At 30.4% G+C, this 13221-nt stretch overlaps 1 protein-coding gene and 1 long non-coding RNA gene across 2 annotated transcripts; both read left to right on the top strand.

Annotated features, from left to right (window-relative positions):
- The first annotated feature begins 6223 nt into the window (after positions 1–6223).
- LOC134694783 (uncharacterized) lies at positions 6224–7937 on the top strand. The gene is made up of 3 exons (XR_010102607.1): positions 6224–6331; positions 6872–7000; positions 7836–7937. It is a non-coding gene; the product is annotated as an uncharacterized LOC134694783 (long non-coding RNA).
- A 52-nt stretch (positions 7938–7989) lies between these two features.
- Positions 7990–10106, top strand: LOC134694523 (macrophage mannose receptor 1-like). The gene is made up of 4 exons (XM_063555535.1): positions 7990–8017; positions 8554–8633; positions 9327–9438; positions 9871–10106. Exons 1-4 carry the CDS (start codon positions 7990–7992, stop codon positions 10104–10106), a joined length of 456 nt encoding a protein of 151 aa, XP_063411605.1.
- Positions 10107–13221: the final 3115 nt, after the last annotated feature.

The following is a 13221-nucleotide window of genomic DNA, read 5'->3' as shown; positions in this document are numbered from 1 at the left end:
CTCGTTCGTTTTTAATTTTAGTTAATATAGATGTTGTGGAGATTGAACTAGTTCGCATTTTGTTAAGGAGCCTGCTTAAGACCGCCTCCAGGTGGGGGATTTTCTCGCTGTGTTACAGACACATTTGTGGTCTTCAACTGTTTTCTGTTCGTTTGTCTGCACATGTTGCTTCTTTTTTAACGTCAATTGCAATCAGTTATTATAAATGCATTTTATATGTAATGTTGTATAAAGTTTGAATAATTAAAGGATAAAAAATAATACAAATATAAGCGTCCTTTTGGTGATGCCAAATAGTCGGGATTATACAATAAAATGTTTATATAAATCAAATGATACTATTGCATAAAAAAAGAAGATGTGGTATAATTATTTTTTATCCTTTAATTATTCAAACTTTATACAACATTACATATAAAATGCATTTATAATAACTGATTGCAATTGACGTTAAAAAAGAAGCAAAATGTGCATTTTAATGCAACGCGTACAAACTGTTAGTACCTTTTCCAGGACATTCAGTATAATTTTTTATTACAAGACTGTATGAATATACAATCAAACATATGATGAATTACATGTATTTCAAACTGGTCAGAAAACATGCACATAGGGTCGGCTGACAATAACTCAAGTCTTGTTTTTAAATTCTTTAAAATTTGAAACAAGAGTGGGGTATAAAAAGTACTGTAAAGAAAAGTTAGAGTATAATTTATTGAAAACTTCGGAGCCTTGTTTTCGATATTTCTCAGTATTATATTCTTTTTATTCTAAAATTCTTTAAACACAATTATGTCGAGGCCATTAAAATAAAAAAAGATATCTAACATCGGGATTTTGTTTTTTGAAAATAAAAAATATTGATCATTTTAAACAGAGACATGTTTATACATGTTTGTCTCTATTTTAAAATATTCGTACAACTTTTTTGTGTTTTTTTTCCCTTATTTTCTTTTACTTTTATGACAAACATATAATCTTTGATGTACAAAAAGTACTGAAATCAAATAATGGCTCATTATTTCTATAACAATAAAGAATTTTTGGATTCATATTCAACACAAACAAAAATATACGTATTAGTATATCCAAGGCATAGATTACCTTAGTCGTATTTGGCACACATTTTTTAAATTTTAGATCCTCAATGCTCTTCATCTTTGTTTATATTTTGATATGAGCGTCACTGATGAGTTAAACGTAGACGAAACGCGCGTCTTGCGTACTAAATTATAATCCTGGTACCTTTGATAACTATTTACAACACTGGGTCGATGCCACTGCTGATGGACGTTTAGTCCCCGAGGGTATCACCAGCCCAGTAGTCATCATTTCGGTGTTGACAAGAATATCACTAATGTGGTCATTTTTATAAATTTCCTGTTTACAAAACTTTGAAATTTTCGAAAAACGAAGAATTGTCTTATCCCAGGCATGGATTACCTTAGCCGTATTTGGCACTGGCACAACTTTTTTGGAATTTTGGATCCTCAATGCTCTTCAACTTTGTTCTTGTTTGGCTTAATAAATATTTTGATATGCGACACAACACTCTTAATCAATAAAGACAAATTACAGCCGTTCCTCTAACCTGAGATAGTTGTGTCACAGTACAACAAAGGATCAAACTATTCAAATCAGTTGAAATAGACTTAACTCATCAGATGAATACAAATAGAAATACATATAACAAAAACACAGAGTGGATGTTGACGGGTATATCTTAACAACAACAAGACATTAATTACAGATCTTAGAGTACTCGAAGTTACTGAGAGCTAGTTCAAAGCCACTATCATTCATAAAAAAACAATCATCCATCTAAGACTAAATTCTTACCAAGATTTATATATATGTTGATTGAGACCCACATGGAGAGGACGTAACAAATGTTACTATAACTTGTGCCCAACCCCTTTTACTACTTTTGCAAATACTATATGTTTGAACCACTATTGGGACCACCACGTACATATGTTTTTTCTGTGAAAAATATTGTCATTGCTGTGTCAACAATATTAATTTCTCTAACAAATGATTTTTACTTCATTTGAATTTTAAAAGTGTAAGAAAATGGATTTCTTGTCTCGAATACCGTGTGTTGCACTTTTAAACATTTCTTTCTTTCAAACATGCTAAATAATCAGGAAATGTTTATATTTACAAGACTGTATGAATATACAATCAAACATATGATGAATTACATGTATTTCAAACTGGTCAGAAAACATGCACATAGAGTCTGTTGACAATAACTCAAGCCTTTTTTTTGGATTCTTCAAAATTTGAAACAAAAGTGGGGGTATAAAAAGTACTGTAAAGAAAAGTTAGAGTATAACTTATTGAAACTTCGGAGTCTTGTTTTCGATATTTCTCAGTATTGTATTCTTATTATTCTAAAATTCTTTGAAACAAAATTATGTCGAGGCCATTAAAATAAAAAAAAATATATCTAATATCGGGATTTTTTTCTAGAAAATAAGAAATATTGATCATTTTAAACAGAAACATGTTTATACATGTTTGTCTCTATTTTAAAATATTCGTACAACTTTTTTGTATTTTTTTCCCCTTATTTTCTTTTACTTTTATGAAAAACATATAATCTTTGATGTACAAAAAGTACTGAAATCAGATAGTGGCTCATTATTTCTATAACAATAAAGAATTTTGGGATTCATATTCAACACAAACAAAAGTATTAGTATTAGTATATCACAGCGTCACTGATGAGTTAAACGTAGACGAAACGCGCGTCTGGCGTACTAAATTATAATCCTGGTACCTATGATAACTATTTACAACCCTGGGTCTATGCCACTGCTGATGGACGTTTAGTCCCCGAGGGTATCACCAGCCCAGTAGTCATCATTTCGGTGTTGACAAGAATATCACTAATGTGGTCATTTTTATAAATTTCCTGTTTACAAAACTTTGAAATTTTCGAAAAACGAAGAATTGTCTTATCCCAGGCATGGATTACCTTAGCCGTATTTGGCACAACTTTTTTGGAATTTTGGATCCTCAATGCTCTTCAACTTTGTTCTTGTTTGGCTTAATCAATATTTTGATATGAGCGTCACTGATGAGTCTTGTGTAGACGAAACGCGCGTCTGGCGTACTCAATCATAATCCTGGTAACTCTGATAACTATTTATACTTACTTTAATAAAATTCTTATAAAAAAAACTTGTCTTGAGAACCTTGCAATCATTAACTAATTTCAAATAACATATATTTAGCAAAATAAGAAAACAATGTAATTTTAAACGATCCGACCCATATTTTAAAATATTTTATCTGATATTTTTTTAATTTTATGAAAAACAAACAATCCTACATGATATAAAGTACAAACATCCAATGGCGGTCAATATTTCCATTTAACTCATTAAAAAAAATATTATATTCTTATTCAACACAATCAAAAGTTTATGCATATTTTTCCTTCATTGATTCAAAATAACTTATCGAAAGGCATGTATAATAACTAATAGCAATTGACGTTGCATTATTTCTGATACATGTTTTTTTCCGTGTTGGTTGCATATGTTGCTTACATATTTCTATTGATTTATGTTTTTATTTACAAGTAGATTTTCGTGTATATATTAAGTGTAGGAAATTGATAGAATTTGCTTAGTTTGTATCACCAACTTTTGGGACAGTTTTAATTGTAAGTATAGATGTTTTTGTCGCAATAAATACTATATAATGGAAATTGTTTGATGCAATGTTTGGTTAAGTACATCGTTAGTCGTTGTAGCCATTTCATGATTAAAATTTATAGATTTTCGAAGTTTTTTTTAAAGGCAGTGGCTAAGGGGTCTATTTTACCATGTTAACCGGCTCCGGCAAAAAGGCCTCCTTGGCGCTTTTTTACAGGTTCCTGCAAAATAGTGACAGTTTTGTTATTTTGCCGGTCTAGATTAAGTTTATAAATCAAGAAAAAAAAGAATAAAAAAAATTAGAAAAATTAAACTTTATTTAGAATATCTCTTAAAAAATATGTCTTCTGTTACACAATTTTGTTTTTTCAAATGTTCATATTGAAAAATGTATATGATAAGCTATTAGGTTTAAAATAAAAAGTAACATTCAACAACGTCAAAATGTTTTTTAAGTGTTACAAAACCATTGCATTGCTCCAGAACACAATTGTTAATGATGTTAACCGTAAAAAAGAAGTCGGTGATATATCTTTATTTTTCATCACTATAATGTTTATATTTTTTTAATCTATGGAGAAGTAATAAAAAAATGTGATTCAAGACAAAATTTAGAAGGTTTTTCGTCGATTTTTTATGTTTTCTATATCAATTTGGTAACCATTCAGTCAGTAATATTTCAAATGATAAATGAGATAAATGCATATTTTTGTTCGATTTTCAGTTGAAGTTCATGAAGCCAAAGTTGTATGCAAATGTTTTACTGAAATATGTGACATAACCCATTTACTGTATAATAAGCTAACGCCTAGTCCCTAGCAGTAAGTCTATTGCCTAAAAATTGTTAGGCATTACTCTTATATCCTATTGGATTTAAACTTAAATCCTGAAAAATATGTCCAATCATTAATGTTAATGCCTAAAATGGAAATGAAAATTTTAAATTTAATAAAAAGAAATTTATTCAAAGTTAGAAAATATTTTGTAAATAATAAAATCATAAGAAATGAAGTTTCCAAAACCTGCTGAGGCTCTTCATTATATTCATATGAGTCGAACTTTAATTGAAGTTTGTTTGATAACAACATTTCTGTGTTTAAATAACTTCAATACAATTTGTATTTCAAATAGTCCGATTAAAAAGCCGTAGCAAGACCGGCAAAATATCAACACTCTATAAAGATAGCTATTTTGCCGGAGCCGGTAAAATAGCCCCTAAAAGATACTTTGCCGGAGCCGGCAAAATATCCACTGCCTTTTTCAAAACGAGAGGGTATTTCACCGCTACAATGTCTTTAAAAAGATACCATAACTGTAAATTGACCCTTCGAATGTCAGCTTTCTGAGGTTTGATATTGCTTTTTTTTTTCTTTTTTCTAAATCAAAGTGCCTCATTGTATAGGTATGGGGAATTTAATGTTTAATTATAGTTTAATTTTAGTATAACGCATTGCGTATCATTCCCAGAAAAACGTTTAAGAACATATATTTAGGTCTTGTCTTTTCTCTGCATTGTTTTTGTTGTTTTTGTTTTTTACGATTGTGTTGTCTAATGATTTCCCCCTTGGTATCCTCTCTATAATTAAGGTATACCCCGAATCGTTTCTTATATTTTGTTAATAAATTTGTTAACAATAGATAAAAGACCAAAATTAAAAGAAATGAATATCTTCGCTATCCCTAGAAAGACTTTGAAATCCTGAATTTTTGCAAAATTTTCAAAATTTGAAATTTGACCTTTTGGTGACCTTTCAAAGGAAATTTGAGGATCAACGATAGCGTAATTATTAGTACCGTCTTGGTTCATATTGTTGATAAAACCATACCAGAATGCCTACAAAATATTCCTTTAATGGATGTCAAAGGCTTATTTTATCAAACATAGCATGTTTTTAACCTTTTATCTTGATATAAATTATATTTTTAGTAACAGACCTTTATAAGGAAAAAAATAAGTCTGAAATCATTACACTAGACCTTCCTTGTAATAGAATATGAAGATGATCTTGTAACCTTGGTTCTGGATGACTTTGCATGGATTTATCTGAGACGGGCACTTAAGAAAATTGACTTCAATGTTCTTTCTGACAAGTGTGTATTTTTAAATTGTATTTTACAAGATTTCAACATGCCATTGAAAATATATATAAATAAGATGAACTTGTTTTATTATAACCAAAAACACAACATATTTTTTTTCCTGTTTAGTTAAAAAAAAAAAAAAAGGAATTCAAATTATATATATTATTTTCGTCTGCTGCGGTGCTTCTTCCTTGATTTTTATGTGTGACGTCTTGACGTTGAGTTATTTTGGACCGGGACGGCTTGAATCTAAATCTTAATTTAACAAGATTTTTAATATTGACCGTCAATACACATATCAATGGAAAAATAGCGTCATTATACTTAAAATTAGAAAACAAGGCTTTAGATATATATATACTTGAAATAACATTTGAAACACGTGATCATAAAAACCAATGAAAAAAGTAGAATGCTACACCATATGTAATATTATGTAATTAGTGTATTACATGCAACATGGAGAATGTAAATATTGTATAATATGTAATATGGAGAATTTAAATTTTTCAGCACCATGTTTAATTTTTGTCACGTGATTGTTATTATCCTCAGCATTTACCATGTATCAAACGCAAGACGTAAGTTTTCTTTTAAATATTATATATATGAAAATTGGCTCACAATGCATTTAAATAACCAACACTTACTTGGATTTTTAATGTTAAGGTTATTGTGATATTATTGTGAAAAGCGTTCCAGATGCAAAAAGTAAAATCACAAAAATACTGAACCTCGGGGAAAATTCAAAACGGAAAGTCATTAATCAAACTGCAAAATCATGTGACAAAACACTTCAAACGAATGGATAACAACTTCTACAGTTTTGATTTAGTTATGTTTTCAGTGAATGAGACATATTATATTATTGATAACATATACGAATATTCAAATATTTGTTTGCGTGTATCGATATTATTTTTTAAACATATAGTTTATTCATAATTGTTTTTCTGTTTCACTTTATTGTCGTACGAAACAGATTAAAATTGTAAGCATAAAAATTATCGTGCATTCTCACTCTCCATGAAACTATTTTCTCATAGTGCAAACATGCATAGTCAGAAATACCAAAAGTCACATGACATATATATTTCATAATATACAACTGAACTTTTAAGAACTCACCCGTCAATGTATGGCCGACAACGGAAGATGCGGCAGCAAAAAAGGCTCATCATGTGCTAGCGTGTTCGGATCTGGGTGGAAGGAAAAAGGGAAATGTTGTAGGAACAAACCATGTTGCGTGTGTAAGTTTACTTATTTGAGGTCATCTAGTTGCTTAGACCATTAAGAAACTGAGTGATATGACGCTTACCATGTCAGTATTCCTGCTAAAGTGCCTGTATTTCAACACACTTTGATGATAACTCCAAAGCTTGACTTTTTCAGACCAGACATATGTCGCACCATTGGATGCTTATATTGACGTTGTCTCTTTAATTATGATATAGCAAGTGGTTTAACATGATTATTTTAATCAGACGTCTAATGCGCTATTACAGTCATTTTTAATTGACATTTAAACACAAACGTATAGAATATCAGTATATTCTTATGTTAAGACGAACAGTTTCTTCAAAATTTAAATAGCAGACGAAATACATATTATAGATATTGGAAGATGCGGTGTGAGTGCCAATGAGACAACTCTCCATCCAAGTAACAATTTAAAAAGTAAACCATTATAGGTTAAACTAAGAACGTTATAACAAAATATCAGATTCATTTTTTGTTGATTTTGCTATTTCATAAACTTCATTGATTTCTTTGAAAATTATGTCAAAGCACTATAAGACAATTTTGCTGTAACGCACTTTTATTTCATAGTATTGGACATATCTCTTTAGAAGGACTGTTTCTCTCTAATTTTGAATGGCAGAAATAATTGAACATGTTTTCCCCTTGAAAAAGGACATAATAATCAGAATTGATGTTAGGTATAACGATTCTGATGTTTGCTTCGAACAAACAAAAAATGAAAAAAGTCAGTTTAAATTTATATAATAGAATAGATGATAAAATGTTTTGTTGTTGTTCTATTAATTGAAACTATCTCGTTTAAACTGAAGAACATGTTTTCAGTTCATTGTGACGATATCCAGCAGGATCAGCTTCAAAACGGGCAAACAGTTAATATTACCGGAACAGAGGTTGGTGCCACTGCAACTTTTTCTTGCAAAGCAGGATATGGTTTTCTTGGAAACCAATCTATAGAGAAGAAATGCAAAGAAACAGGATGGAGTGGAGATGGCATCCTAACATGCGTTGGTATGGACAACATTGATTATATTCTTACGTTTGATGACTGTTGTTTGTTTAAGGTGGTACCTAACACTACAGGGAGATAACTCTGTAAAGTCAGCTTAACATTTTAATTACGTTGTGTTGTAAAAGGAATATTAAGCTTCTCAATGATTGAAATTGGTGTCGGTCAAACTGTTATATAATCATTGTATATTCTCTGATAAAACAGTTGGTTCAAAATTTTTGAAATTTGTATATTTTTGTTAAAGGGTCAAAGTAAATACTTTTTTCTAAATTTTATGAAAATTAAACGAGCCAAATAAGTTTTACTGAAAGTTTTTGGTACCACCTTAATATATACAAGTACAATATGTTCCCCTTTGCAAAGTCAAATAAAATGTTACGTTAGAATAAAAACATTAAAAGAAAAATACATTTGTTTTTAAGTTTGTTCAGATGAGAATGCAAAGTTCACTCTCTTACATAATATACTCAAATAATAGCTTAACGAGGTCATTGCCTAATACAAATAACGCTGTAAACTTGATTATTGCAGGTTGTCCAGAAACAGTTGTTAACTTTAATGGATCAACGTACAAGTTAAACTGTGGTGAATTTGAATTCAACCAAGCTGAGGTATTCCTTTACTTCCGATAATAAGATACGAAATTATTAAAATATCATTTCTCCTTTACCGATGTGTGTCCGTAGTTGTTGGTTAGGTGTATCACTCAATATGTTAATGTTGATAGAGAGAAATCTGAAAAAAGCCAGAACAAAAAATTCAGCATTTTTTGACGTGAACTTTCCCATTAAAATAGCAGTTAAAATTTTCAAGGTTCCAGTTGTTGAACTTTTTGCGTATAGAGTTAATTACGCCGATTTGAAAAGGCGTACACCTTAAATTATCCTTTGTTATAGCTATTATATTGGTTTGAAAATTACTATGAAAATAAACTAGTCATAGTTTTACTTATAATATTAATGTTTCAAACTTTAATATACCAGATGTGCATTCTGACAGTTTCTGTATTTTTTCTTTCAAAACAATAAAAGATCCGAATTCCCATGCAAACGCTGATACGCTTGAATAGCAAGAAATACAATAAAGCCTAACTCGAACAAACAGTCAAAGATATGTATGCATTCATAAATTCCAAATTATTTTACTTTTTTATCGTGTATAAGCAGATTGTATTGTTTATTTATAAGTGTACATGATAGATGAAATGGTACCAATCAATGTGTTTTTATCAGAAAAACATGTTATACTATGATAATTTGATTTCTACATATATGTAGTCGTTTAACTAGGATTACCTTTTGTAGGCTTTTTGCAAAAACCAAGGTGGAAATCTCGTAACTATAGAAACTGAAGAGGAAAACAATTTCTTAAAGAATATACTTACGCTTATGAGAAATGCTGGAGGCGCTTCGGAGAGTAAGACACCTTAACATTTCTCAAAGGTTATTTTGAACACCAACCTTCCAAACTTGAAGAATATTGCAAGGGTATTCCTGTGTCATACGCAATTTTGTTTGTGTAATTCAAAGACGCTTGGAGAAAATTTATAATATCTCGAATTGATGTTCTGCAAGTAATGTACTACGCCAGGAATATAAAAGTTGTTTCCCATTCGTTTGATGTGTTTGACCTTTTGATCTTGCCATTTGACCAGGGACTTTTCCATTTGAATTTTCATATCAATACAAAATCAAAGTTTGCTATTTTTTATTTATTTTTTCAAGCTTAACGCTCCTATGTTATGATATATTTTATTTTGAAATTATTCATAGACGATGCATTATGATTTTATAACGTTACATATTGAAAAAAAACTATGCCTATATATTTGTTTATATCTTTGTACAGATCTCTGGTGGTGGATAGGTTTAACAGACATTAAGACAGACGGTTCATTTGAATGGATCTCTGGTCAATCTGTGACATACACGGACTGGTATCAAGGACCACCGCCTGAACCTAATGGTGTGGCTTGGAACAATGCAAAAGCGGACTGTGTTGTGATGAGGCACACTTATGGATTTACATGGTCAGATGAATATTGTAGATATTATGATGTCCAAGCAATTTGTGAACTATGGTAACTATTTAATAATCTAATTATTTGGTGTAGTGTGATGTATGTAAACATGAAATACAATTTTTTTTCACTGATCAACCATAATTGAAACATGCCCGTTGAAGCCTATCAACAAAATAATATGTAGAAAAGCCGTTCATTCGATTAAAATGTTTTTAAAAGTGAAGTCGTCAGAGAAAAGCACATGTTGAGGTAAGGCATCGTTATATATTTCCTCATATAGAATGATCTTATACTATGCCGAAAATGCAGCTTTTACCTTACTTTAAAAAAAAACTAAGAACAAATTAGGAATCACCATGTCTGTGTTTTGTTATGCACAGTTGTATAAATATTATATGAAAAAACACCTTATTTTTTGTCTTTTTTTTTAGCCATGGCGTTGTCAGTTTAGTTCCGATCTATGAGTTTGACTGTCCCTTTGGTATCTTTCGTCCCTCTTTTTAAGGAGAGGTAAAAGATACAAAAGGAATTAAACTCATGAGTCGAATATAAAATTTAACTTACAACGCCAAGACTAAAAAAGGTAAAAATACCAACAATGATTTTTTTGGCAACAATAGTTTACTGGTGTTATACAAAAGATGATGAATACACGTCCATGAGACGAAAACCAAACAGCATGAATATGAAAAAGAATATTACTGACACGATTACTGGATTGATATACAAAAAGCATACAATCTAAGTTTTGAAACCAACTATTTGACACACGAAAGAACAAAGAAAATATTTTAAGTTTATTTTTGCCTTAAATAGTTAAGAACTCGATGATGTGTATATGTTAAAATATCAGTACATGTAGTATTATTATAGTGCTATCAATTAAAAAGTAATCGGATATATCTGGAAACCTCCGATACCTTGTTTTATTTATAAACTGCCCTTTGAAATTGAGCAAAAATAAAAAATAAATATTTCTTTGTAAGTCGTTACATATCTATGTGTCAATTGATTCATTTATATATTCAAAGTATAAATCATACAAGAAATAATTGTTACACTTGCCAGTAATGACTTTTTGAAATTTTGTAGATCAAATTTATTTATCAAAGACAGATCACAGATCCAAAACTGAGGAATGATATTTCGGCGTTATCTGTCTTTATTATAAAACAGTGTTAAAAGATTATTTGTATTATAGCATTGTTATATTTTCCCCTTCCCCCAAAAACAACCATTAAAAAATAAAATACAATAAAACAACGACAGAATTGTACAATCAAGACACCAGTTTTTTCGTTCCACATAGAAAAAAACGACCATAAACATTATGCTACTTCCAGCATGTAGTTAAAAGTCTTCTGTGTTGTACAATACAGATTTGGTGAAACGAACAGCAAAGTAAGAAAAATGTATTTTAAAAAGTATGATATTGTATTTATTCTGAGTTTTAAGGTCCCCAATGCTCTCCAACTTAATTTTTGATATAAATGATATTTCAATTTAACTGTTTTCTTGTATAAATTTCGAGATGTGTATAGTTTAATCAAAGTAGATTAGTAAGATTCATTTAACATGATAATCATCATGATCATACTGGGCCACATTTAACCAAACTTGGCCACAATCATCATTGGGGTATCTAGTTTAAAAAATGTGTCCAGTGACCCGGCCAACTATCCAAGATGGCCGCCATGGCTAAAAATAGAACATAGTGGTAAAATGCAGTTTTGGCTAATAACTAAAAAACCAAAGCATTAAGAGGAAATCTGACATGAAATAAAATTGTTCATCAGGTCAAGATCTATCTGCCCTGACATTTTCAGATGAATCGGACAACCCTTTGTTAGGTTGCTGCCCCTGAATTGGTAACTTTAAGGAAATTTTGCTTTTTTGGGTTAATATCTTGAATATTATTATAGATAAAGATAAACTGTAAACAGCAATAATGTTCAGCTAAGAAAGATTTACGAATAAGTCAACAGAACCAAAATTGTCAGTTGACCCCTTTAGGAGGTATTGCCCTTTATAGTCAATTTTCAACCATTTTTCATAAATCTTAGTAATCTTTTAGAAAAGTCTTCTCTGAAACTACTGGGCCAAATTTAACCAAACTTGGCCACAATCGTTATTTGTGTATCTAGTTTTAAAGATGTGTCCGGTGACTCAGCCAACCAACCAAGATGGCTGTCATGGCTAAAAATAGAACACAGGGTAAAAATGCATGTTTTGGCTTATAACTCAAAAACCAAAGAATTTAGAGCAAATCTGACGGGAGGTGATATTGTTTATTAGGTCTAACAATATCTGCCCTGTAATTTGCAGATTAATGGGATAACCGGTTGTTGGGTTGCTGCCCCTGAATTGGTAACTTTAAGGAAATTTTGCCGTTTATTGGTATTATCTTGAATATAATTATAGATAGAGATAAACTGTAAACAGCAATAATGTACAGCAAAGTAACACCTAAAAATAAGTCAAATGACCAAAATGGTCAATTGACCTCCTAAGGAGTTATTGCCCTTATTAGTCAACTTTTAACAATTTTCATAAAATAGTAAATTTTCACTATCATTTTCCACTGAAACTAACTGGGCCAACTTCATTATCGATAGAGATAATTGTAAGCAGCAAGAATGTTTAGTAAAGTAAGATCTACAAACACATCATTATCACCAAAACACAAATTTGTCATGAATCCATCCGTGTCCTTTGTTAAATATTCACATAGACCAAAGTGAGCGACACAGGCTCTTTAGAGCCTCTAGTTTTCAATAAACTTAATGTTCATTTTGTTTGCATAATTATTGGGTACATCAAAATTGTGACAAAAGCAGTAAAAAGATATGTTATACATGTTAAAAAAATAAACAGAATAATGTGTTTTTTAATTAGCTCAAAGCTGTTCTAATTCTTGAATTCTAATATGACCTTCAACAAAAGTGTTTGGTTCACATTTGTTTGTGTGTACAATCTTTTGTCAATATATAAGAAAGTCTTAGTTTTAAGATTATAATATGATGTTCTTCTTTGTTTGGAAACAAAGCCATATTCGAATTCCAATAAAACATGGGTTTCAAGTGATTGATGTCACAATTGAAATTGAAACGTCAGTTGAATTTTGAACAGCGCTAGGGCTGGTGACCAAATGGACATTGGTGTTGGTATTGCTTGCA

Source organism: Mytilus trossulus, chromosome 13, assembly GCF_036588685.1.
Source record: "Mytilus trossulus isolate FHL-02 chromosome 13, PNRI_Mtr1.1.1.hap1, whole genome shotgun sequence".
NCBI lineage: Eukaryota > Metazoa > Mollusca > Bivalvia > Mytilida > Mytilidae > Mytilus > Mytilus trossulus.
Note: the sequence above shows the minus strand (reverse complement) of the source record. Positions and strands in the feature narration are given on the sequence as shown.

Excerpts from the sequence above, each read along its gene's own strand:
- LOC134694523 (XM_063555535.1), top strand. The coding sequence starts at position 7,990 with ATGGAGTGGAGATGGCATCCTAACATGC. Across the intron at positions 8,018-8,553 it reads GAGATGGCATCCTAACATGC|GTTGTCCAGAAACAGTTGTT; the intron begins GTTGGTATGGAC and ends TGATTATTGCAG. Across the intron at positions 8,634-9,326 it reads TTGAATTCAACCAAGCTGAG|GCTTTTTGCAAAAACCAAGG; the intron begins GTATTCCTTTAC and ends TACCTTTTGTAG.